General features: G+C 39.5%; 1 protein-coding gene and 1 long non-coding RNA gene across 2 annotated transcripts in view; both read right to left on the reverse strand.

Annotated features, from left to right (window-relative positions):
- LOC142380597 (cell adhesion molecule CEACAM5-like) overlaps positions 1-27,180 on the reverse strand; it is a 28,310-nt gene continuing 1,130 nt past the window's right edge. Inside the window, exons 2-10 of the mRNA XM_075466509.1 lie at positions 26,732-27,058; positions 25,182-25,460; positions 24,625-24,804; positions 7,966-8,295; positions 7,088-7,366; positions 6,626-6,892; positions 4,576-4,854; positions 4,114-4,374; positions 1-32 (exon numbers count right to left, since the gene is read on the reverse strand). Of these exons, the coding sequence (XP_075322624.1) occupies positions 1-32; positions 4,114-4,374; positions 4,576-4,854; positions 6,626-6,892; positions 7,088-7,366; positions 7,966-8,295; positions 24,625-24,804; positions 25,182-25,460; positions 26,732-27,058 (2,234 nt within the window). The remainder of the gene's footprint in view (positions 33-4,113; positions 4,375-4,575; positions 4,855-6,625; positions 6,893-7,087; positions 7,367-7,965; positions 8,296-24,624; positions 24,805-25,181; positions 25,461-26,731; positions 27,059-27,180) is intronic.
- Positions 21,533-22,114, reverse strand: LOC142380230 (uncharacterized). The gene is made up of 3 exons (XR_012769821.1): positions 22,080-22,114; positions 21,866-21,951; positions 21,533-21,681 (listed from the first exon to the last, which is right to left on the reverse strand). It is a non-coding gene; the product is annotated as an uncharacterized LOC142380230 (long non-coding RNA).

Consider the following 27,180-nt stretch of genomic DNA (forward strand, 5'->3'; position numbering starts at 1 on the left):
TCAAGTTTCATGTCTGCTCATTTTCTCGTCATCTGCAGAATAAGAAGGAAGCAAAAAGCTCATTAGAGTGATGATCAGATATGTTGTAACGTAGAATAGCTTCTGGAGAAAGAAATACTGAATCCTGGTGCTTCAAAATGTAACTTTTTAGAGTCAGAATAAAGTTCAGAACTCACCTTAAAATAGGCCTGAAGACTTTATCTTCCCCTGCCATTTAACTCTAACACATCCTCATACACATGTTCATGTCCTAGGAAAAAACAAGCAAATAAAATTTTAAAATATTTAGAATTATGAATTTAAAAAAATATGTATTTGGACTTTGGTAAATACAAACCATGCAAGCCACTTAACTTTAACTTAAATATATAGATTTGCAAGCAGTTTCTCAGATTTCTGTCAAGAATTCTATAATTTTCTCCATAATATGGTACATTACATTACGGTCATTTTGCAGACGCTTTTATCCAAAGCGACTTACAATAAGTGTGTTCCACATCGGTAGGCAAAAGAACTTCAGGTCACAAGAAATCATAAGTGCATTTCCTTCCAAAACCAAAAAGCTAAGAGCATAACTAGTGCTAGAGTAAGTGTTGGTAAATGAATGATTCTGCAACCTTGCTATAAAGAATATTTTGTCAATAAGACATTAGGGTAATGCAGTGAGATGTGCTTGGTAAAATTGCATTTCATAGGTTTTTTTTTTTTTTACAGTATGTTGAATGATTATTTATTCTTTATTTTGTCAGTGCCAAGTCTTTAAATGAGTGCAGGATGAGAGACTTACTTACCCGTGTTATTCGATTCTGGTTTAGCTTTGATATTACTTCTAAATATTGGGGGAAAAAAAAATAGTTAATCAAAAACGTAATGCATGTTGTATTTGTAAGCATTGTAGAGGAGAAAGAGTTATAGCTCTAATTCGATCAAAACTAGATTAAGGCGCCGTTTACACATACCCGGGTATTTTGAAAAACGCATATTTTCTAACCTTCGTTTGCAAAAAAAACTAGGTGCACACAGCCCCGTTTAAAAAAAAAACCCACGTCTACATTAATCCGGAGAAATACGCTATCAGGAGCTGTTCAATTACGCCAAGCCTGACGGTGGCAGTGTTAGAACAATGAGAATTCCACACAAGCCAATCAGAAGCCTAATAGAGAACCGCTGACAGGAAGAACTTCCGGATCCTTTTCAAGAAGAAAATATGGCGCCAGGCTCATGTGTGTGGACTGATAGCGAGACTGAGCTACAGAAGCTCCGCAATTGCTGCCCTCCGCCCGCGCCCTAATGCGCCTTTGTTGTTCAATACATTGTATGACTGTAATTTTCAAAATCACACAAGCGAGTATAGCTCTCAGAAATGCTGCTAGTACCTCCATGCTTGCCAGATAAACAATGAATGGCGTTATCACGCTAGCATCCTGCCAATATGGCGGATAGGGGCGGGGCTCTGTACCATGACGACACCTCCTTTTTGCAGACATTCCATTCTGAAAACTCCGTTTTCGTCTCTTTCAACCAGTTTACACACAAACGCTAAACGGAGTTTTTAAAAAATCTCCACTTTTGCCGGAGTTTTTTTTTTAGCTTCGTTTTCGGAGGAAAAAACTCCGTTTGTGTATAAACGAAAGGCACAAACGAAGGGAAAGGTCTTCGTTTTTCAAAATACCCGGGTATGTGTAAACGGCACCTAAGACTGACTAGTGATACCACAGAATGCATTGGAAAATATGAATGTCCAGCATCTCTGATGTTAGAATGTAGTAACAATAAAGTGGCTGGTAACATGGTAACTCACTGTCTTTTAAAGACATAGAAGCCTCCAGCAGCTGCTGCAGCTGTTATTATCAAACACGCGAGTACTATTCCAGCCACGGCACCACCTGAGAGACCTTGTTCTTCACAAATAAAACAAAAGATGAAAGAGTAATTCACTTAGAAACTTGAGTTATTTTGTAAAATATACAAAAAGGCTCCAACAATTACCTGATGGCATGATTTTCAGGACATGGTGAATATTCCTTAAGTCAGAATCACACTTAACCTCATTGGTCAGTGTTCACATAAAAGAAAGATGATACAGATTTTCTCACTTCTTTCATTGTAAAAATCAGAGGAAAATTTATTGTTTAGAAAAGGTACACAAATTAAATGTGTCGACAGGACTTCTATTGTATGTGAGAAAATATGTTACCTCTTAAATGTACACTTCTGTCAGCATGGTGAAAGTACTCATCACTAATGCTGGCAATTATTGTCAATGTGGGAAAGCATTGGAAAAGCAAACTTTGGAATTCAGCAGAGAATTTTATGGTTTGGTGGTGAGAAGAGGACCCAAACGCAGATCAGCAGGCTGCAGGCTGCAGGAAACTTGAAGTTTATCAAAGAAACTGAAACCAAAGACACATCCAGAATACCAGAAAAACATAAACATAAACTGTAAGAGCAAAACAAAATTAATTACCAAACAAATCCAAAGGAGGCCAGAGCAGCGATGAAAAAAACAACAGTGGGAAACAAAGTAGAAGGATCTGCGAGGATCTGACAATTTCTAAGATTAACCAAGGAAAAAATATACTGAGGGCAACGAATGAAGAAGTGATTGCAGCTATGACTGATTGAGCAGAGACCAAACAGGGACACTGAGGATAAATTTAGCACCGCGTTAGTTCTGGCAGACCACGTTAGTCAACGCGCCCTTTGCCTATTGGCTGACGCCGACCCAACCCTTATGGCTGTCCACAACCAGCTGCACTCAATGGGTAATCAGCTGCTGCTCGCAATTGGATGCTGGCATTTGGGGCACTTCATTTAAACTTGGTTTGCTGTCACTGCTTTTTTTTTGCTTTCTGCTTGCACCCACCACCTCCCCTGCTCCACCGACTTCTCATTGCCAAACAATGTCATACTGTTGTTCATTGTTGCTTGCTCTGTTCTAGGGGGTTTGTTGTCTTTACAGCAAATGGAAGGCACTCCACCTGAGGATGCTGCTGTTCCCTGTCTTGGCTTCCATGGAGCTCATGGAAAAGTCGGGAACTTCCTCCGAACAGAGCCATACCGCCAAACACAATTGTATGCATTCAGAATAAGCTTCTGAAATTCATCTCTGTTTCTCGTCTCGTTTTGACGAGAGTGGTTCTGACAGAACTACGAGTAATGATCAGAACAAGAATCTAATACACAAAACAAAGTATAAGTATAAAATACCAACTAAGAACATAGAACAGAGGAACCAAGGAATAGATAAACCTTCGAAACCCAAATAAGAGGAAAGATCAAAAACATACAAAACAGAGTAAAACTAAGAACCAAGAAATAATCAAACAATATGAAAGAACAAGAAAATCAAAATACCATAAACCATGGATCCTGACAGAGGAGAAGGCATGATGGCCATGTCCTCTGAAGGGACTGTATAATGACCCCGAACGGTTGGGGTCTCTAACACTTGAACACTGAACTGAACCCTTTAGAACGTTATGAGTACTGGCTGCCCCCGAAAATAATGCCTCATCAGGTAAAACGAGCCATTTGAGATTTGAGATTACCTGATGCAATTATTCAAAACAGCAAATACATAAAAAATAAGAGATGAATATTTCTACATTTAGACACTCTGGCAGAAAGTGTTCCTTTTGGTCTTGTAACTACAGGCGGTCAGTTCTGTTAACTCAGTTATCACAAGCTCCATCTGCACTGAAGATTATCAGTGTTTTATTGTTGATAAATTGATCTAAAGCTACTTTATAACTTACAATGTTACTGTGTGAACTTTCTAAAAATATCAACAATTATTCCAACTATATTTGGAGCAACTGCACCATCGTGGCAACTTTTCAGCTGAACACGCTGATGTTTTTGGGTCCAGAAGTAAAAATGTCTTATTGTCTCATTACTAGTTTACTTATTATTACTAGTTTATTTAATGTATGTAAAGACAACAGGACTCCTACAGGGATGAAATGTATTACCAGACCAGATATATTTTATGCAATTTCCATTTTTTTTAAAATGTTATCACTACGTACAATGATATGAAGTTTTATGGGAAAAAAAAGTTATTTTCTTTGAGTAATTCAAATTAATCCTAAATATTTAATTCATACTTACGCAGAACAGAGATGAATGAAGGTTGAGATGATTGGTTTCTCAGAGTTTCGGGGTTAAAGGCCTGACAGCTGTAGCTTCCACTCTGACTCAGTTGAATGTTCATCAGTTTGAGCTCTGGTCCAGTATCAGACAGATTGTTTCCATTCAGGAACCATGTAAACTGGGCATCAGGTCTGGACTCAGCTGAGCAGATCAGGCTGATGTCCGACCCTTCTTCATAATGTTCTTGTGATAAAGTCAGTTTGACATTTTCTGGACCATCTGAGCATAGAGGAAACAAACAAACACATGTGACTTATCCTGAAGACTTCTATTGAGAAACTTTCCTGCCAATAATAAAATAAGACAGCCGTTCTTTCTGATTTATGGTGTCCTGGAGGTGTCCCATTAGGCTGAAAACTGTAACCTGTGGCAGGGTTCTCAACTCTCTGATGATACTGAATATTTATGTTAATAACTCACAGCTGATGGAGAGGTTTGCTGGACCACTGATCTGATTACTGACAGGATTGAACACACGACACCTGTATGAGCCCTGATCATAGCGGGTCACGTTGACGATTTTCAGAATGGAGCCCCCATCATTGAGCTGAACTCTGTCGCTGGCTGTAACCTCAGAGCTGCCGTTCATCCAGAGGAAAAAGAGGAAGGGTGCAGAGGAGGAGCAGGACAGACTGACAGAACCGATGAACTCAACCAGGTCTGTGGTGTTTGGAGTCACTGTTACAGTGGATACTGGCTCTGTGGGCGGAGAACAAAACAGAAGTTGTCATCATTGAACAGAGAGGTAGAGGTACCTACGGAGTAGGTAACTGTCTGAAAAACAGGAGCAGCATAAACTTACTGGTTTATGGCAGAGTTATACAACAGTGATCAAAACCTGCAAAGATCTACTAACACTGGTGAAATAGGGAATAGCTTTAAATAGTATTTTTAACACTGTTACAGCCCCAGGCCTGTAGAAAATTGTTTCTCGTGCAATCGCAGTGGTATAATTTTGTTTATTAAGGTGATCTTAGTTGAAAAACTCCCATCACATTTATCATTTTTCTTTAAATAGTTTATTTGGGACCAACACAAGTACAGAAGCAAGTAGTTCAGTTTTGGATTTAGTACTTTGTTTTAGTCAGTTTTTAGGAGATGGTATCCATTCTGTTTTGCTGACTTCTTTGATTTGTTAACACCCACAGGCTCTAATTTCATTTGAAGCTTTGCTTTTGTTGTAGTACTCCTAATGAAGTTTGGTTAAAAGTTCATTGAGAAAGATCTGATCCATTTCATTCACTCTCTTGCCACTTAGCCTGTCCACTGCTTCCCTGCCGCTCCCTTCTTTCCCACGCTGTCAAACCTTCCTCAATAATTATGGTATCCATGCTTTGGTCAAATGGTCTTCTGACTTCCTTTCTCACTCAGCCAATCAGGCTCCTTTCTGTCCTTTATAAATCTTACTTTGTTGTCATCCTCCTTCCATGCGGTGTGTATCCAAACTTCCTCCCTAACCCCCCTTTTTCCACTCGTCAAGAAGATTCCAGACTCAGCGCCTTTCCTGTCATCCATCATCTCACACTCGGCCTTGATGTAGCATTTGAGTCTAACCTCCAAACTTTCCTCAGTTCTTTGTACACCAAACTTTTTCTCATGTTGTACACTATTAAATTTGTCATTCTCTTATCTTATCTTTTCTTGATAAAATATCTATGTCACTGAACAATAAATATAAATATTTCCCTTATACCTACCTCCCCTCTCCCCGGCTGAGCTGGGTGTGACAGCCATCATGTAAACTATTCCTACCAACGTTCTCCCTTACTCAATTTTCCAAACAGATCTTAATGATTTGTAACTTATACAACATCTATCTAGTTTACTGGTATTATCCAAATCAGGGTCTCAGGGGGGCTGAAGCCCATCCCAGCTACTGTCGGGTGAGATGAAGGTACATCCTGAACAGGTCACCGGCATCAGTTAATGTTTTTCTAAAATACTGCTCGTGGTTGTCACCAGTTCTGCATTTAAACAGAACCCCATTCAACACCACAACAAGACTTAATCAAAGAGTCGACACATTTATTACACAACAACCAGCAAACTGTGATAGGCCTGTAAAGGAGAGATTTACAGCTAAACTGCTGTAATGGATTGCATTAGTACAGGGCCAGCTAAATAATAACTAATAAAAACATTTCATCTCAAACACCACAGCCTTGGAATTAGGAGAAATAAAGATATGGAACATCACAGTCAAGTCTCATACAGCAGTTCATCAAGTTTTTTCTCAGTAGATTGATTTTTGAATTTTATATTTCAAATATTAAAAATCTAAGATAAATACATACAGAATTTGTTCTGTGTGAATCCAATAAAAACTTTGATAAAAAAGATAATTGAGCTAAAATAAAAATAAATATTTCCCCCTGTTCTTAAAATGCTTCTTCTATTCTGGAATATGCCAAATATGTTGTTGCACTAAAACATGAAAAAACATGGGACAAAACATCTTGTTCATACTTACCCAGAACAGAGATGAATGAAGGTTGCGATGATTGATATCTCAGAGTTCTGGGGTTAAAGGCCTGACAGCTGTAGCTTCCACTCTGGCTCAGTTGAATGTTCATCAGTCTGAGCTCTGGTCCAGAATCAGACATATTGTTTCCATTCAGAAACCATGTAAACTGGGCATCAGGTCTGGACTCAGTTGAGCAGATCAGGCTGATGTCTGACCCTTTCTTGTAGTGTTGTTGTGATGGAGACAGTAACAATTTAATTTTTTCTGGGCCATCTGAGTGTACAGGAAACAAATAAACAAACAGACAAACACATGTGACTTATCCTGATTACTTATTTTACAGATGTACTAAAAAAACTGGCCTTAAATAAAGAGACCAGGAAAAGAAAATCCTCTTCACAATTTAATGTAATAAAGCAGTATTTTCTAACTACTATCAGATACTGAATATTTATGATGATAACTCACAGCTGACGGAGAGGTTTGCTGGACCACTGATGTCATCACTGACAGGATTGAAAGCACGACATCTGTATGGTCCCTGATCATAACGGGTCACATTGACTATAGTCAGAGTGGAGCCTCCATCAGTGAGCTGAACTCTGTCGCTGGCTGTAACCTCAGAGCTGCTGTTCATCCAGAGGAAAGAATTGGGGGATCCAGAGGAGGAGCAGGACAGACTGACAGAACTGTTGAACTCAACCAGGTTTGTCCTGCTGGGAGTTACTGTGACATTTGAGACTGGTGCTGTGGGTGGAGAACAAAATGATTCTTTAGTTGCCATTATCTTCCAAAGAGACATCAGAGTACAAGCACTACAAAAATGATAGATTAATTCGATCTAAACTTGTAATAATTAGGATATATAAGATTGATATTTGCTCCTGCTTGATCCTGAAAACAGTTTAAAGTGCGAGACTGACGAACATCATGTAAAATCCCTCTGTTTGAAGTAATCAGTAATCTGAGAGGCACTTTGTGAACAACGTAATATATTCAGTTCGTTCTCTATTTTGGTTGCCAAATATCTCCTTAAACTAACAGAATTTAGTTACATACTTCCCTCATCAGTGTTTAAAGTGCTGATGATGCTGCAGAACATCCAGCATTCATTGGAGAAAACTTGGTGAACCAGCACTGATAGTAAACTGATTATTGATATTTCAGACATGATATGGATGTCATGTGATAGCTGATAGATGAGAAAATGATAAATTCACTAAAACGTTATTAGAAATGTGTAATTATTTTAGCTACTTTACATAATTATGTGTAACAATCTTTCATTTCACAAAAGTAAATGTTTTAAAACAAATATTTGGTTTTGTGTTTCAATACTTGCTCACCATATACAGCCAGTCTGGTTCGTCCACTCTTAGCTGCTTCACCAGTTGGTGTTATATCCACTGAGTACTCTCCACTGTCACTAAGTTTCAGATTCCTGAGCTCCAGAGATCGAGTTGATGTGAAGAGGGTGATCCTGTCTTCATACTCTGGTCCAGTTGTGTTTAAAGTAGGTTGCGCAATTATTATAGGAGTAGGATCAGCAGAAAATCTCCAGGTCACAGAAACAAATGGTGTTTCTGTTGGAGTGAGACTTGTTGTGAACATCACCGTCCCTCCTATAGATGCATTCAGAGGACCATCTGGTAACACACCAGCTTCCTCAGTTAAACCTGCAGGAGACAGTTTTTGGTTTTATTGGGAATCTAATCAATACATTCAAATACCTTCTATGAGCAGGATTTCTTTTTTACGACACAGGAGGCTTTTGTTATTTCATTATCAGTTAGAGGTAGAATCTTTTCAATAGCTGATTAAATATCAATAGTCTGCAAAGGGAAAAATTCTTCATTAGATACAGTATATTTACAGTTTCACACAGAAAGTTAATTGAGTGCTTGAATGATTCAGTCCCCCACCTCTCTCTCTCTCACACACACACACGTTATATTGATGATCCGGCATTGGAAGAAAACTAGTTTGGAACCTAACAAAAGAAAATGTTGCCATGTGCAACGTGTGCAGGACAGCTGACATGGAGGTGAATGTGAGTAAGAGAAAGGAACAATTAATCATTCTGTTACTAATAACCTACTTAAATCAATAAATATGTCAATGAAATGATGAATTCCACCAATTAAATAGTCCTATTTTCAAGAAAATATGGTTTGAAAATTAGAACATAACCTGCATGTAGTGGCCCGGATAGAGTCCAGACCTCAGTGCAATTCAGACATTTATGGACTTAAGTTTTCCAACAATGATGAACTTTGGACATTGATAATTGAAGGCGCACATGACTTTTCAGAAATGTTGTGAAAAAGACTAGTTTTACAGTTAGAAAAGGAAAGCCACCACCGAGCAAATGTACCTTGCAGCTGTCTGCTGTGTTTATCATGATGTTACATTTGAATGCTCTCTCATGTGTAGAAAGTGAGGAAAATCTGTGTTGGTCTTTTTTTTCCACCAAAGTGTATCTATGTATTTATATTCATTCTATTCTATTTTCTAAGCTTTTTATTTACTTATTTACATATTTGTTTATTCATGTTCCCATCTTACACAGACTCAAACAGCATTTGATTTCTTATTAACTTTGCTATGTCTGTATGTTAGATGCATCTCCCTGTATATGTTTGCTCGTATATTGTCTTCATAAAACAAAATAGTTACAGAATAGATAGAATAAGAAATGTATGCTTTCCGAGTGAAAGAGTTTCCTTCTATGTAGCTTATTGTTAGCTTTGATGTTAGCTGTAATGTTATATCCTCATTTGTAAATTGCTTTGGATAAAAGCGTCTGTTAAATGCATAAACATAAACACATAAATCACTGAACAAGTATTTTTATCATACATAAATGTAAACATCCAACTAAATATTTCAATTTAAAGTTTAAGAAAATTGGTTGCTTACTCTGTAACTCAGCTGTTAATGTTTTCTTAATCTTCTGTGTGATAAACACTAACCTGAGATGGCTCCAAAGATGATGAAATATATTGTGGCTGTTTCCATTTTATCCTATGTGGTCATCTGTGAAGAAGAAAGAAGTGGCGTCTTTCACTCACTGACTGCTGCTTTAATGATTTCAGTGAGAAATAAAACGGAATGAAAGAAAAGTAGTGATTTCTGGATGTGATTGTAGTATAAGGAAGTAGCTGTGTATCTGACAGCTGAATGGTTCATCAGACCTGCACCCGTTGATGATTAACAGATTTTAATTTTTTCCTCATCCTCTGTTGCCAATTTATTTTACAAGTGATTTAACACTCACAGTAACGGTACATAACATACATCAGAGGTCTTCAACAGGGGGGTCGCGAAATCTTTGGTTGATTAGACGATTTTTAACTTTTTTTTTTGTCAAACAGTTTTTGCTCACAAATTGTGTGCAAACGTGTGCCATCCACACGATGGTTTGAGGATTCATTGTCCCATCTACATGCATGTTTAAAGTTAAAATCTGTGGATTATTTGAATAGCTCAGTGTTGTATGCAAGATGTTTGTTTATAAATGGCAGTGGCACGGCCACCCTGTACCTTGCACATGTTTAAAATAAAAACATGAATATATTAACCTGTGTATTATTTGAATAGCTTAGTATTGAATGTACAATAACAGAGTAGCTATGTTTATACACGGCACTAGGCCCCGTTAAATATAAAACACAATTGTATACCATATAAATATGTAGCCCGGTGGTAAAATGAGGTTACTGTAATGACTGTATGGTGGGGTTGATAAAAATCTTACACCGTTCAAGACAGAAAGAAGTATATTAAAAAAACAACCTTTTATTTACTACTGCATAGCATTGGTGAGAGCTATGAATGTTGTAGTCTTGTTTCTGAAAGAAATACAATAGTATTTTACTTTGCCTTAATATTTAAATAATATAAAGGGTAATAGTAACTATTGAGTAATTAGTTTACTTTGTAACTAAAACGGTATGGTTATAAATCAACCAAGAGCATTATTTTATGTAAATATTGCAATGGAAAGAAATGTTAGTGTGATCTAAGATGCACTGTGTATTTTATTTTGGTTCTGCCATGTAATTGGTGATTGAGACTGTCAGTCATGTGTTGGACTGGTGATTGGTGGAGAGGAAAGGTGAGCAGAGAAAAACGGGAAGGGTGGAGAACGAAAACGGAGATGAGGAGAAAGAGAAAAGTGAGAAACTGAGACTAAAGAAACTGGACAAAACAGGGAGAGAACGAAATTAAGAAGAAGTTGGAGGAGCTGGTGACCCGTGAGAGACGGGACGAGAGGAGGCAGAAGCAAGTAGTCCTGGCGAGCTTTGAGTTGAGCTAAGTGAGCTAGCTGTTTAGCTTCACGTGTTGGTTGCGCTCAATGGACGTCGGGAGGGAAGGACGAGTTAATTGCTACGCTCTCAATGTTTGGAATTAATTTCAACGCTCTCAATGTTTGGAATTAATTTCAACGCTCTCAATGTTTTTTCATCTGGGATTTCGACTTCAGTTTTTTTGGTAACAGGCCTGCAACGGTTTCACTTTCCTGGAGGTTGTGAGTAACAAACTGAATGGGTTACATTTTGTTCAGGACTGTATATTGATATAAGTGGATCTTACTTGTTGTGCCCTGGTTGGGAAAAATTGGGCATTAATATTTTATTTATCTTGCTTTATGTGAAGAGGTATTTGTTTTCTTAAATGTCAAGACTTTTCCCAGCGATAAAGTTTATTGTGGTGACTATCCGAGTTCCTGTCACTCTTAGTTTATTTAGTTTAATAAAGTTAGGCTGAAGTATTTCGCCCAAAATTATAATGTTTCTCTGGGTCATATTTGTCTTAAACTAGGTCATTGGTGCCTCACACTAATTGGGGTACCAGATTTATACCGAACCCAAGCACCCTCCATTTTAATTTTCTACATAAAGTGTTAGAGGTGCTACATAAAGTGGTGGCCCGTACGGGGATTTGGTAGTAAATAAATTAAAAAAAAAAAATTATCTGACCCAGAAAAAATAAATGTAAGTTATTTTACTGTTTTAAATCAAATGCAATAGTGTGTTGCCAAAAAAAAAAAAAAAAAACTTTGCTACACTTTGCTTAACCTAACCTAACTAAGCACTAATTCTATAGAGAGCTATAGCAAAGGTCATGGGAATGGCTCAGTTGAGGCACTGGTGTAAGGGTGAAGGTATTGACCCAGAGTATGCCATACTGGTCAAAGATGTCCCAGAAGAGGCAGAGGTGAATTTCATTGAAGAAACTCTGCAGTCAATCAAGGCACTTGGTCGGGTTAAGGTGAGAGGTCGGATGTATGATCCACAGACTCAACGCTTAACTGTGCTATGTGAGTGTAGGCAGAAAGTCAATGCTAAAGCCTGCCCGCTGGATGTCTTACCAGAAGGCTCTGATGAGGCATGGAGAATAATTGGACCTGCCGAAGAGGAAAATGAACCACAAAACCCTGGAAATGGAAGTAACCTTTCAGCAGACTCAGGTCAAGATCCCTCATTTAAAACATCCACCCCTGAAGCCATCATCAGAGCAGTGGGCGAAGTCCTTCAAATGACAAACATCCAGTCAAGCAGTGAGAGTAGCCCTTACAGACGTCTGCGCACTTTCTCTGGAGTGCGACCCACACCTCCAGGGGAAGAAACATTGGAGAACTGGATTGAACAAGCAAAGTTAATGATCGAGGAGTCTGATCGACCTGAAAGAGAAATGAAAATGAGAGTCATGGAAAGTGTGAAGGGTGCAGCTTTAGAAATATTGCAAGCTGTTCGCTTCAATAACCCTGATGCAACAGCTATGGAGTTCCTCGAAATATTGGAGAACACGTTTGGTACACCTGAAACAGGAGACGATCTATACTTCACATTCAGACAACTGTGCCAGCAACCAAGTGAGAAACTATCCGAATTCCTGAGACGTATGGAACGAGTTCTCAATAAAGTTGTTCAAAAGGGTGGTCTGCAGTCAGCTACCGCCAATCAGGCACGTCTTGACCAGCTCATTAAAGGAGGCACTCGATCAGATCTAATGATTTTAAATCTTCGCCTGAGAGAACGCCGGCAAAATCCCCCTTCATTTGTACAGTTGCTGAATGAAATACGGCATGAAGAGGAACACGAAGCTTCACGTCGTAGATTACACCCGACCAAAGCCGTGTATGCTAAGAGCACCACCGCGGTGCCAGACAAAGAGATGAAAGATCTAATAACTGAAATACAAGGGCTCCGAACCCAAGTGAGTGAATTTACCACCTCACCACCCCTGCAAAGAGTTGCTGCTGCAACCTCAAAGCCCACGGTCAACACAATGAACGAGACCGTAGAGGATAACGGCCTGCAAGCCTTAAAAGAAGAAGTTATAAAGCTCAGAAAGCAAGTTTCTGTCCTGTCCATTCAGCCCAGTTACAGTTCTGCTATAGTGCCACCCCACGATGAAGCCAAGTCAAATTCAGTGTCCCAAAGACCTTTCACACCAAGGGACTCGAGTGGCTTCTTCTGTTATCGGTGTGGGGAGGATGGACACTTTTCAACTAAATGCACAGCCCCCGAGAACTACCCCAAAGTAATACAGAAGTTGATACAGGCGCAAAGGAAACCACGGACGAACCAGAAACAAAACAGCAATGCAAGACCAAAACCCACCAATGCAAATGTAAGGAGAAGCGCTATTATGGTAGAGACCAATAGTTTGCCAGAGGGATTAATTGGACCTCAGTCACTTGCCCAAGTCAAAATAAATGGCAAGCTCTGCACTGCTCTGATGGACAGTGGGTCACAAGTAACGATCATCTTTGACAGCTGGTACTCAGAACACCTGTCACACGTCCCACTCCATCCCGTTACTGGTCTAGCCATATGGGGCCTCAGTGAATCAGGGAACAGCTACCCATACAAGGGTTACATCCATATTGATCTGGAGCTCCCTAGGCAATCAACGTCCAAAAGCCCCAAAGCAGTCCCTGTTCTGGCCTTAGTGTGTCCTGACCCACGTTGTTCTGAGACCGTACCAATCTTGGTCGGTACAAATGTCAAAGGGATTCAATCTATCAACTCGAACCCAGAAGCAAAAGGCTTAGAGTACGTCCACTCAGCCAAAGTCCAAGTGCAGGAACAAAGTTCGTTATCTGCCCATAAAGCACCGCTCACAAAAGGTATTGACGAATTACCTGTGGCTGATGTAAAGTGGACAGGGCCGGGCCCCTTAATCATTCCTGCTGGCGCAGAGTATATTGCCACTTGTAAAGCCAAAGTAAATCGAGAGGTTGGAGACAGCATATTAATAACTGAACGTGCTGCCTCACCTGCTCTCCCACCAAGTGTACTGGTCCAGCCCACAGTACTGTTCTCTAGAATGCTAGATAAGAACAGTTTTCTGGTACTACTGCGAAATGAGTCATTAAAGCAGACAGCTATTCCAGAGGGCACCATTATTGCTCACCTGTATGTGGCTGACATGGTGATGGATGCCCCAGGAGCGAAGGTCAATACTAATCCCCCCATAGACCCGTCTTTGTTCCACTTTGGTGATGCCACAATCAGCAAAGAATGGAAAGAAAGACTGCAGCACCAGTTGTCACAGCATTCCAATGTGTTTTCAATTGATGAATGGGATGTAGGTTTGGCTAAGGGGGTGGAACATCATATCCGCCTAACTGACAGTACTCCTTTCCGGGAGCGTTCTCGCCGCATTGCTCCAGCCGATTTGGATGACCTCAGGCGGCACCTTCAAGGGCTGCTTGCAGCAGGCATCATAAAGGAATCAAGAAGTCCCTACGCTTCTCCCATTGTCCTGGCCCGCAAAAAGAATGGTCAACTGCGGATGTGTATCGACTACCGAACATTAAATCGCAGAACCATCCCAGACCAGTACACGGTGCCACGGATCAATGATGCCTTAGACTGTCTGACGGGCAGTAAGTGGTTTTCTGTATTAGACCTCCGCAGCGGCTATTATCAGATCCCTATGGCTGAAGAGGACAAGGAAAAGACAGCTTTCATATGTCCTCTGGGGTTCTACCAGTTCGAACGGATGCCTCAGGGCATAACCGGGGCTCCTGCAACATTCCAAAGGCTGATGAAGAAAGCGGTTGGAGACATGCATCTGCTGGAGGTCATAGTGTACCTGGACGATCTGATCGTGTTTGGCAGAACCCTGGAAGAGCATGAAGAGAGGCTGCTTAAGGTCATAGCACGCCTGGAGGAGGCTGGACTAAAGCTGTCCCTTGACAAGTGCCAGTTTTGTTGTTCACAAGTTACCTATGTGGGTCACATCGTCTCTGAGCATGGTATTGCTACCGACCCCAAAAAAGTGGAAGCTGTAACCCAATGGAAGCAGCCAACTGATCTCTCTTCTCTGCAGTCGTTCCTTGGATTCTGTGGCTACTATCGGCGATTCATAAAAAACTATTCCATCATCGTTCGACCCCTTACTGAACTATGCAAAGGATATCCTCCCACACAAAAGAAAAGCAAGTCTAACCAAGGGACAAGCAAAACCTACTACAGGATTAACGAGCCTTTCGGCGATCGATGGGATCAGTCGTGCAGTGAGGCATTCCAACAAATCATTTCCTGCTTCACAAATGCACCTGTACTGGCATTTGCTGACCCTGCCAAACCCTATACCCTTCACATAGATGCCAGTATGCAGGGTCTGGGTGCGGTCCTGAATCAAGAACACCCTGAAGGATTGAGACCTGTGGCTTTTGCAAGCCGGAAGCTGAGTGCATCCGAAAAAAACTATCCGGTGCACCAGCTGGAGTTTTTGGCTCTAAAGTGGGCTGTGGTTGACAAATTCCATGACTATTTGTATGGAGCTCAGTTTAAAGTACAAACGGACAACAATCCTTTAACATATGTTCTCACAACTGCTAGGCTCAATGCCACCGGTCATCGCTGGCTCTCTGCTCTCTCAACTTACGATTTCACGCTGCAGTATAGATTAGGGGCTCACAATATTGATGCTGATGCGCTATCACGAAACCCCTTACCTACAGAAGATAAAGACTGGCAAACTGTGCCGTCTGACAGCGTCAAAGCATTGTGTAAACAGACCAACACACCAAAAGGTTGTGACGAGACTATCACGGTCGCAGAGTCTCTAGGAGTTTCCCCTGGAGGTATACCTGCCTGCTACGCTTATCCAGTTCGCCTCGATCTGGGTTGTTTGATGCGACTTAGCCCCGATGACATAATCCGGGCCCAGGATGCAGACCCGGCAATCGCTCCCATTAAGCAGTCACTGTGCCAGGGTTCGCCATTCTCACCAGGGGATAACATTGTGGCTAATTTGCTAAACAGAGAGGCAAGTAAACTTGTCATCAAAGATGGTTTGCTTTACAGAAGAGTTAAGAGACCCTCAGGAGCTGAAATTCATCAGATTGTGCTCCCTAAAGAACACGTCTCCATGGTGTTAAAATCACTCCATGATGAGTCTGGGCACCTGGGAGTAGAGAAAACTGTTGGACTTGTCCGTGATAGGTTCTATTGGCCCAAGATGGGAGCTGAGGTTGAGCAATATGTAAGACACTGTGGAAGGTGTATCACTCGTAAAGCGCTTCCGCAGCGAGCTGCTCCCTTAAAACAGATAACTAGTCAAGGTCCACTCGACCTTGTGTGCATCGATTTTCTGTCACTTGAGTCGGACTCGCAGGGGTTTTCCAACATCCTTGTAGTGACCGATCATTTTACGCGGTATGCACAAGCCTTCCCAGCTAAGGATCAAACGGCTGCCACGGAGGCAAAGATTCTTTGTGAGCGTTACTTCGTGCATTATGGACTCCCAGCACGAATACATTCGGACCAAGGGAGGGATTTTGAAAGCAGATTGATCAAAGACCTTTTGAAGATGCTCGGGATCCGTAAGTCAAGAACGACTCCCTAGCATCCACAGGGAGACCCCCAGCCCGAAAGGTTCAATCGTACACTTCTGTCGATGCTGGGGACCCTTGATCCAAAGCAAAAGAACAAGTGGAGTCAAAAGATAAGTCAGTTGGTTCACGCCTACAACTGCACTCAAAATGAAGCAACAGGGTACTCGCCCTACTTGTTAATGTTTGGACGAGAGGCTCGGCTACCAATAGACATTTGCTTCAGTGTGTCTGATGAAAGTTCAAAGTCCAATTCCTATCATCAGTATGTCACCAAGCTGAAGAAAGATCTCGAGAGAGCTTACAACTTGGCGACAGAGTCAGCTGACAAGAATCATACACGGAACAAGGCAGCTCACGATAAGCACGTGAAAGAACAAGTTCTGGAAAAAGGTGACAGAGTCTTACTGAAAAACTTTGGTGTCAAGGGAAAACAAAAGCTGAAAGGCAAATGGAGACCTATGCCTTATCTGGTTGTGGATAAATTACCCAATCTTCCTGTGTACACAATTAAACCTGAACGAGGTGTGGGTCCAGAGAAGACGGTTCATAGGAATCACTTGTTGCCTATTGGCTACCTTGTGAGACTTCCATTGGATGACAGTGAGACAAAACCACCAGAAAGATGCATAACAAAAGCACTACCACAACGAGCAAGTGGAGCTCTGCAGTATTCCAACAATGAAGAGGAAATGTACTCAGACTCAGAGTACGAGGAAAGATCCTTATTTCAACCAGTGGGAGTTGACTTGGATGGACTACTAACTCATCCAGAGTTGTCCAACAGGATATCCGGGATCACTACTAGTGCAACTGAACAACCAAGATCCATCCAAGACTTGAGAGAATTGGAGCCAGTTCCTAGTACCTACTCAGACAACATTGCTGTCCCTGATCCAGCCCTTGATGATCCAGTTGGGGAAACAGACCTCAACTCGCTACGTATGCCTGCTGTAAGATCAAAGAGAATTGCCCGACCTGTAGTTCGGCTGAGCTACGATGAACTCGGCAAGCCATCTGACCAGCCGGTGACAGTCTTCAGCCATGGAGTGTTGGTGGGAAGTGGAACTTACCAAGTCCCCAGAAGCCAGTTTTGCCATACCTTCTGGTGCCACCCCATGGCCATGTGTGAAACATGTTCTAGGTTAACTAGTCACTAAAGTTGTACTCTGTTAGTTGTCCAACTTTTGGTTTGATGAGGACATCAAAATCTTTTAGCAGGGGAAAGATGTAGCCCGGTGGTAAAATGAGGTTACTGTAATGACTGTATGGTGGGGTTGATAAAAATCTTACACCGTTCAAGACAGAAAGAAGTATATTAAAAAAACAACCTTTTATTTACTACTGCATAGCATTTTTGAGAGCTATGAATGTTGTAGTCTTGTTTCTGAAAGAAATACAATAGTATTTTACTTTGCCTTAATATTTAAATAATATAAAGGGTAATAGTAACTATTGAGTAATTAGTTTACTTTGTAACTAAAACGGTATGGTTATAAATCAACCAAGAGCATTATTTTATGTAAATATTGCAATGGAAAGAAATGTTAGTGTGATCTAAGATGCACTGTGTATTTTATTTTGGTTCTGCCATGTAATTGGTGATTGAGACTGTCAGTCATGTGTTGGACTGGTGATTGGTGGAGAGGAAAGGTGAGCAGAGAAAAACGGGAAGGGTGGAGAACGAAAACGGAGATGAGGAGAAAGAGAAAAGTGAGAAACTGAGACTAAAGAAACTGGACAAAACAGGGAGAGAACGAAATTAAGAAGAAGTTGGAGGAGCTGGTGACCCGTGAGAGACGGGACGAGAGGAGGCAGAAGCAAGAAGTCCTGGCGAGCTTTGAGTTGAGCTAAGTGAGCTAGCTGTTTAGCTTCACGTGTTGGTTGCGCTCAATGGACGTCGGGAGGGAAGGACGAGTTAATTGCTACGCTCTCAATGTTTGGAATTAATTTCAACGCTCTCAATGTTTGGAATTAATTTCAACGCTCTCAATGTTTTTTCATCTGGGATTTCGACTTCTGTTTTTTTGGTAACAGGCCTGCAACGGTTTCACTTTCCTGGAGGTTGTGAGTAACAAACTGAATGGGTTACATTTTGTTCAGGACTGTATATTGATATAAGTGGATCTTACTTGTTGTGCCCTGGTTGGGAAAAATTGGGCATTAATATTTTATTTATCTTGCTTTATGTGAAGAGGTATTTGTTTTCTTAAATGTCAAGAGTTTTCCCAGCGATAAAGTTTATTGTGGTGACTATCCGAGTTCCTGTCACTCTTAGTTTATTTAGTTTAATAAAGTTATGCTGAAGTATTTCGCCCAAAATTATGTTTCTCTGGGTCATATTTGTCTTAAACTAGGTCATTGGTGCCTCACACTAATTGGGGTACCAGATTTATACCGAACCCAAGCACCCTCCATTTTAATTTTCTACATAAAGTGTTAGAGGTGCTACAAATAGTAGGGGGGTCCCTGGCCTGAAAAACGTAGAACACCCCTGACATACAGGATTATCATTTTATCTCTGATAAAGCACTAAAGAACAAAAGTAAAAGATTCAGTTGTTAATCAGTCAAATATTTAAAAGAAACATTAAAACAAAATAATTCTGAATTATTTTTCCAGTTCAAGGTGGAACAAACTGCTCATCACTGTAAGGTTTTTATAGAATTAATACTTAATTATTGTAATGTTTGTTAATGTATGTCCCTTTGTAAGATGACAGCAACTAAAGAATCCTTTTTTTCTCCATCCAGTGTCAGTCTCCACTTTAACAGAAACTCTCAGCGGCAGAGACAGTTCTGTCAGTCTGTCCTGCTCCTCCTCTTGGTCCTTCATCTCTTTCCTCTGGATGAATGGCAGCTCTGAGGTTACAACCAGCAAAAGAGTTCATTTCACTGGATGCTCTTCCCTGCATGACTCAGCTATTTAGATAATTGTGCTACGCAGTGCTGTTGGATGGAAGCTTTTGCATTCACATTTGTTTCACTTCAGGCTTATTTTTTAAATTGTCACCACAAACCTTAAATGTTAAGCAAATATCATATAATCGATAACATTGGATTTATTCCCACTCATCTCATAATTTGCAGAAGCTGTTCAAGAAGTCTCTAAATATCAGTTATCACTTGAGACACTTTGCCACTGGAAGCCCTTCATTTCCATGTAATCACATGACCTAAATATGTTTTTCACATGTTACTTTTGGTCATGGTTCATTTCAAGCCTTCTCCATTACTGTTCATTTTGGCCAATACTTTCAGTCAACATGAAATATATTAAATTAATCCTGAATGAAGCTGTCCAACTATTCAAAAAGACAGAAACAGAGCTCATGAGAAATTTGTACAATAACTTTGTCAATATTAAGCGACATCATGCAGAGAACCAGAGCACAAACTTTACAGGAAATTCAAAGTACACATCAAATCCACTCTGTACACTCCTCTGTTCAAATATTTTACAAATGATTTAAAAAAAAAAAGCTGAGGATAAACATTATTTTACATTAAATTAAATATGTTTAGAGAACATAATTATGCAGAAATGCTCTTCTTGTTTTTGTGAACTTCAGACTCGGCCATCAGTCATCTCCTCCCTGAAAGTTCAAATCAAGTTATAAACTGCTGGCAGTAAAATCATAAAAGCTGAATAAATATTGCACCATGAAATGGGTCAGGAGAGCACCAAGAAGGATGTTCTGAATTTAAGTAAAATTTTGTTTCAGTTTAGTTCTAATGACCTGTTAAACTGTTATAATGGGATTCAGGAGCGATTTTAGGATCTGGTCTTTAGGGGTGCCCAGCCCCCAGTGCTCACAGAGGCACATTATTTCTCACTAATTGAGGCGAACTAGTACATTTATAAATTTTGGAGCCGTATTAGTTTTGCTTTGAGTAGTGTTTTCCCCTACCACATTTAATTTTGACCTCTTCATTTCAAAAGACTGTGGCTTGACAGGGATAACAGAGAGCCTGAGACAAATATTGAAGATAACTCAACATTTATTTTGGGAGTAAAGAGTTAAAACAAAAACAAATGCTAGAAAATAAATAGAATGGTCACTAAAATAGTGTATCCTTAAGCAAAGAAAAAAGTGTTTTTGCATAATATAATATTTTAAAAATGTGCTGAGCCAGGGGGTGCCGAGCTATCTCACGGTGGTGCCTTGGCACCACTAAAAATACCCTAGCCTCGCCCCTGATGGGATAGATGATAAATCAGCACCTTTCTCTCCTTTCTGTCCATGTGACTTGTTGAAATCAATCATTTCTTCTACTTGTCTTGTCCTACAAACACATTTTCACCACTGGAGGGAGTCTTGGTGCTTCTTACCACAGATTGAAACACACGGAGAGGGAGTTTTAATCTGAAATAGTTATTTTCATAAAGGGTTAAACATTTAAACATGTTTTGCATCAGCACACAAAACATTTTAGGCCTAATTAGCAGGCGGAAACTGGAACTTTAACATTTAATTTTCTTTTCTCTCTTTTTACAAGTGAGTTATTGTTTGTGTAGGAGAACATTCAGTCAGATGAAATGGTTTGACAGGAGTCATATCATCATGTAGTGTGCTGTTTGTCATGGAGTTTAGTTATTGAGAAAAAGGAGTAAAAAAAAGCAGAAGTAGCTCAGTCTGCAGGCAGTACAATCAGTCATAATTCAAATGAAGGAAAGGTGAAAATACATTTACTTTTTTACAAAAATTTAAAATATTAACAAACATAATGATAAACCCGATTCAAACAAAAGGTGTGCTATAAATTCAAAACACACTGATGCCACTTTGCAAAGGATGTATTTATACTTAGACATTTTACAGCATGATTTTCATGTTTCCATGCTCATGAGTTCATAATTATAGCGTCATAGAATCACAAACTTTACAGCCGGTCAAGTTTATCATTTATTGTCATATATAGAAAAGAAAGAAGTGGCGTATGTGAGGCCTGCTTTAAAGCAGCAGAGCAGAAAAAAATGAATAATTAACAGTCTCAGAAGAGAACTATATATATTACAGTTTATGTGTAAACCCAAGGGTTAGGTTAACATTTTACACTGTTTACTGTGCTGTAGTTGGAGATGATAGAAGATCAGCAGGATAAAAAACAGCAACACAGAGTGGAAATGCTCAGTTCGATGAAAGAAAACCCGCTCACAGCTTCATCTCTTCTTGGTGGGAACAAGAGTTTTTATTTCAGCTCATCTGCAGGACAGAAAGAGGTCAAGTGATTCAAATAAACAGTGACTGAATATGTTATTTCATCTTAATGTATGCTGTCATTAGAATGCAGTAGATTTAAAGCAAAGAAAGTCATTTCTACAGAACTCACTGTTCACAGTTAGATATATTATCATTTTCAGTCTCAGAGTTTGAGTTCAGAACTTACCTTAAAATGGAAATAAGGTCATTTGGCTTTGATGTTTTCATACACCGCTGACTTCTTCATGTCTTCATATGTGTGCTCTTGTTGCTCTGTGAAAAAAGAGATCATTCATGCTGTAAGCCTAATGTGTCTGATTCCCTTCAGTTTTATATTTCATTAAAAGCACTCTGATATGATCATCTCAGTGTGGGAAACAGAGGGAAGGATGAATACGTACCTGCACTGTGCTCAGGATCAGGACTGTTGCTGTTTCTGAATATTTTTCATATGACAAATGTTATTTAAATTTCATTTTTACTGAGATTGAAAAAGATGATTGAGTGAGCCAAAGCTGCAGTTACAGTTATGGTTATGGTTATGTAGAGAATTCACATTTGCTTAAAAGCAATACATCTAAAAGTGATCGTTTTTATACATTTAAGTTAAATAAAACTGCTTTTATCTTTTGCTGATGTGTATATTTACTCTTAAATTATGTTGTGTCATGATTATAATTATAAGGAAGTATAATATTTTCCCACTTACTTTTTTCTGTACATGTAGTAGCCCCCACTTACAGCTGCAGCAACAATGACTGAACATGTTATTACTATTGCAGCGATGCAACCAGAAGAACATGCTGGTGATGAGATGTCTGGAAAGGAATAAAGAAAAGAAAGTTTTACTCGCACCACTTTCAAACAGACTCGTGATGAAAATCAGACGCCTCACAGGATGAGCTACAAAGCTGCTGGGTTGTTCATGCCTTCACAAAAGCCTGATATTTTGGAGAGTTTGACAAAATGAATAAAGAAACTAAATGTGAATGTTTGTATAATCAACCCAATATAAAGTAGTTTAAGAAAAGTGTCTGTAAACCAACACTGACATGAAAGCGTTGATAATTGTGACAAACAGACCCGTACATACTCATATCTAAGGGACAAAACAGGTTTACTGCCAATGACCAAAACCACATTTGCATATATAGAAATATAAGAGGAGGCATAAAGTAGTGACAAGGTCTAAATTAAATTTTTATCAATGAGATGATACTCCTTCTGGCTTTTTTTTTTTGTTCACAGTGAGTCAGTTTTCATCGTTTGGGTCAGACGGCTGTAAAACTGAAACAGTAGCAGAGATATGAGGTGGACACTACTTCTGAAGGCTCCTCTGGTATCAGGAGAGAGTGGAAATGGGGAGACGGCAGGTTACACCAGAGGGGGGGTGACAGAATAGAGGACAGTTTTAAAGCTGAGTTTGACTGCGTGGGAAAATGGCATTGACAAAGCGTAGCAGGATGAAAAGCTCAAACATCAGATAATACAGGTTGAAAAGATCTTCCTCATTTAAATCCTTATGCATGAGCTTAATTTGACTGAGGAAGATTTCTTTCCTCCTATTTGCTCTTATCACTGGGTGTATCGGCTTTTCTTCACTTCTCTTCGCCGTCAAACTTTTCTTATCCTCAGTTCTGATGTCACAACTCTGACTGTTGCACTAATTTCTTTGCCAACTTTTTTTAGCCAATCAATTTTTTTAGTTTTTATTTTCTGTTCTGTAATTCTCTCTCAAGACGTTCTTTTGCACAGCCGTCCTCCTCTGCTCGTCTCGTCAGAAGTCTCCGTCACCTCCGAACACTGCTTATCCACCACCAGTCCAGTCCTTTACGTTCCTTCATCCCAACCATGATACATTGGAGTCTGAGTGCCAAAATGTTATTAATTCATCTTTTTGTGGATCAGTGCACTTTTTCATTCTTTCAGTTGATCTTACCTTGTTGGATTAGCTGTTTTAAGTCTGTCTGTAGATACATGGCTGCAGCCACCTGATAAATGGCCTGTATCATGCTCTACTGCCAAACTCTGAATTAATCATTAAAATGCAGTTCTCATTGCTTTGTTTATCATTTCTATATTATTATGGTTGCCTGCCCTGTGATGGACTTGTGACTCGCCCAGGGTGTACCCGCCTCCACCCAGTGGAAACTGAGATAGGCGAAATATAGAAAATGGATGATGGATTATGATTGCCTTTAATCCCAATGTTGTTGTCATGACATCATATCATTCTTGGTCATAGACAGATCCTCTGACATCAGATTAGAAATGGGGCAGGTTTATTAATTAAGTCCACTTTCACTTAAGGAATGTCAGACTTGAAATCAAAGCCTGATATTCTGTTGCTTTTTGTATTTGTCTCCTCAGTTATGTCTGAATTAGTAAAAAAAAAAAAGCCAGGGTTTCTTAGGTGTAAAAATGAACACACATATGTATGTTTTCAAAAGTAAGCATATTAACATTGTTATGTATGAAGCCTAAATCACGTGTTTCTAACCTTAATCATTTGAAAAAAATATTCAGAGACGGCTGACACATAAGTCTTACTAAGAAAATAAATCAGCCATTTCAGTTTGTCTTATGTAACAATCTTTCCATCACTAACTAACTAACTAACTAACTTACTGGAAAACAAAAAAACGACACAGGAGAATTTTGTTATTTCCAAATCAGTTAGAGGTGGTATCTTTTCAATAGCTGATTAAGTATCTATAGTCGGCAAAGGGAAAAGACTTTATTAGATAGTATATTTACAGTTTCACACAGAAAGTTAACTGAGTGCAGGATAGGCGCTAATTTTGTTATGACCCCACGTTATAACCTTATTCATTTGAAAAAAAAAGACAAAATATTCAGACTGACCATGAACAGAGATGGCTAAAGGCTGGGAAGTTACATATCTCAGAGTTCTGGGGTTAAAGGCCTGACAGCTGTAGCTTCCACTCTGATTCATCTGAATGTTCATCAGTCTGAGCTCTGGTCCAGTATCAGGCAGCTTGTCTCCATTCAAAAACCACATGAATTGGGCTGCAGGTCTGGACTCAGCTGAGCAGGTCAGTGTGATGACTGACATATAGTGTTCTTTTGATGGAGACAAAATCAACTTTATATCTTCTGGGCCATCTAAATGTGGAGAGAACAGCAAAGATAAAGTATCGTAAGTTGCTTGATAAGTTAAAACTGAATGGTTTATGGTTTACAGTCTGATTCAGAGTATCATGAAGTTTTATATTATGACTAATTATTATGTAAAACTGCACTGCTTTACAATAAGTTGATCGAAAAAGTAAACTTCTGTACAATGTAATAAAGCCACACTGACTAAATGAAAGGTGGTATTGCGCTGTATGTGATGGTGTTGTACTGAATGAATACTGACAAACAGGTTTCTAACATGTTGTTCAAATCATGTGGGAACAAAACCAAACTTTTCACAAAACTATGACAACATTCAAAGCTCTCTTTGAGGTTCACATGCAGAAAATTTTAAGATAACTCACAGCTGACGGAAAGGTTTTCTGGACCACTGCTGTCATTACTGGCAGGATTGAAAGCACGACATCTGTATGGTCCCTGATCATAACGGGTCACATTGACTATAGTCAGAGTGGAGCCTCCATCAGTGAGCTGAACTCTGTCGCTGGCTGTAACCTCAGAGCTGCCGTTCATCCAGAGGAAAGAATTGGGGGATCCAGAGGAGGAGCAGGACAGACTGACAGAACTATTGAACTCAACCAACTCTGTGCTGCTGGGAGTTATTATGACATTTGAGATTGAATCTGTGGGTGGAGAACAAAACCATTCTTTATTTGCCATTATCTTCCAAAGGGACATATGAATACTAGCACTGCAAAAATAATAGATTAATTCAATCTAAACTTGCAATATTTAGGATATATAAGATTGATATTTGCTCCTGCTTGATCCTTAAAACAGTTTAAAGTGTGAGACTGATGAACATCATGTAAAATCCCTCTGTTTGAAGTAATCAGTAATCTGAGAGGCACTCTGTGAACACCGTAATACAGGGGTCTTCAACGTTTTTCAGGCCAGGGACCCCCAAACTGATGGAGAGTTGGAGCAGGGACCCCCCTACTATTTATATGGCATACAATTGTGTTTTATATTTAACGGGGCCTAGTGCCGTGTATAAATATAGCTACTCTGTTATTGTACATTCAATACTAAGCTATTCAAATAATACACAGGTTAATATATTCATGTTTTTATTTTAAACATGTGCAAGGTACAGGGTGGCCGTGCCACTGCCATTTATAAACAAACATCTTGCATACAACACTGAGCTATTCAAATAATCCACAGATTTTAACTTTAAACATGCATGTAGATGGGACAATGAATCCTCAAACCATCGTGTGGATGGCACACGTTTGCACACAAGTTGTGAGAAAAAACTTTTTTTTTTTTTTTTTTTTTTAAATGTTAAAAATCGTCTAATCAACCAAAGATTTCGCGACCCCCCTGCAGTACCTCCGCGGACCCCCTGGGGGTCGCGGACCCCCTGTTGAAGACCTCTGCCGTAATATATTCAGTTTGTTCTCTATTTTGGTTGCCAAATATGTCCTTAAACTAGCAGAGTTTAGTTACGTACCTCCCTCATCAGTGTTTAAACACTTTCTGAACATCTTTGTGATTCAGTCTTAAAAATCAAGAAAATCTGATCAATAACCCTGTAAACAGTTTATTTAAAAGACTGCTGTAGTCGACTAAATTAGTGCAGCAAATAAATGATCAAATAACAGATGTATCAAAGGTGTTTGTACTGCTGATGGTGCTGCTGAACATCCAGCATTCATTGGTGAAAACTTGGTGAACCAGCACTGATAGTAAACTGATTATTGATCTTTCAGACATGATATGGATGTCATTTGATAGCTGACAGATGAGAAAATGATAAATTTACTGAAACATTATTAGAAATGTGTAATTATTTTAGCTACTGTACATAATTATGTGTAACAATCTTTCATTTCACAAAAGAACATGTTTTAAAACAAATATTTGATGTTGTGTTTCAATACTTGCTCACCATATACATCCAGTCTGGTTGTTCCACTCTTAACTGCTCCAACAGTTGGTATTATAGACACTGAGTACTCTCCACTGTCACTAAGTTTCAGATTCCTGAGCTCCAGAGATCCATTTGATGTGAAGAGGGTGATCCTGCCTACATACTCTGGTCCAGTTATGTTTGAAGTATGTGAGGTTATTATATTAATACGATCAGCACCAAAACTCCAGCTCACAGAAACAAATGGTGTTTCTGTAGGACTGAGATCTGTTGTGAACATCACCGTCCCTCCTAAAGATGCATTCAGAGGACCATCTGGTAACACACCAGCTCCTTCAGTTAAACCTGGAGAGAACAAATACAAAACTGTTAGTAAAAGCTTCTTAAAAGTCTAAAATCGAGTGTGTTTTCGTTTGCATGTTTTGTTGTAAAATCTACTCCTGAGAGGTTGAAGAGAACTTTTAACA

Source organism: Odontesthes bonariensis, chromosome 5, assembly GCF_027942865.1.
Source record: "Odontesthes bonariensis isolate fOdoBon6 chromosome 5, fOdoBon6.hap1, whole genome shotgun sequence".
In the NCBI taxonomy this organism is placed as follows: domain Eukaryota; kingdom Metazoa; phylum Chordata; class Actinopteri; order Atheriniformes; family Atherinopsidae; genus Odontesthes; species Odontesthes bonariensis.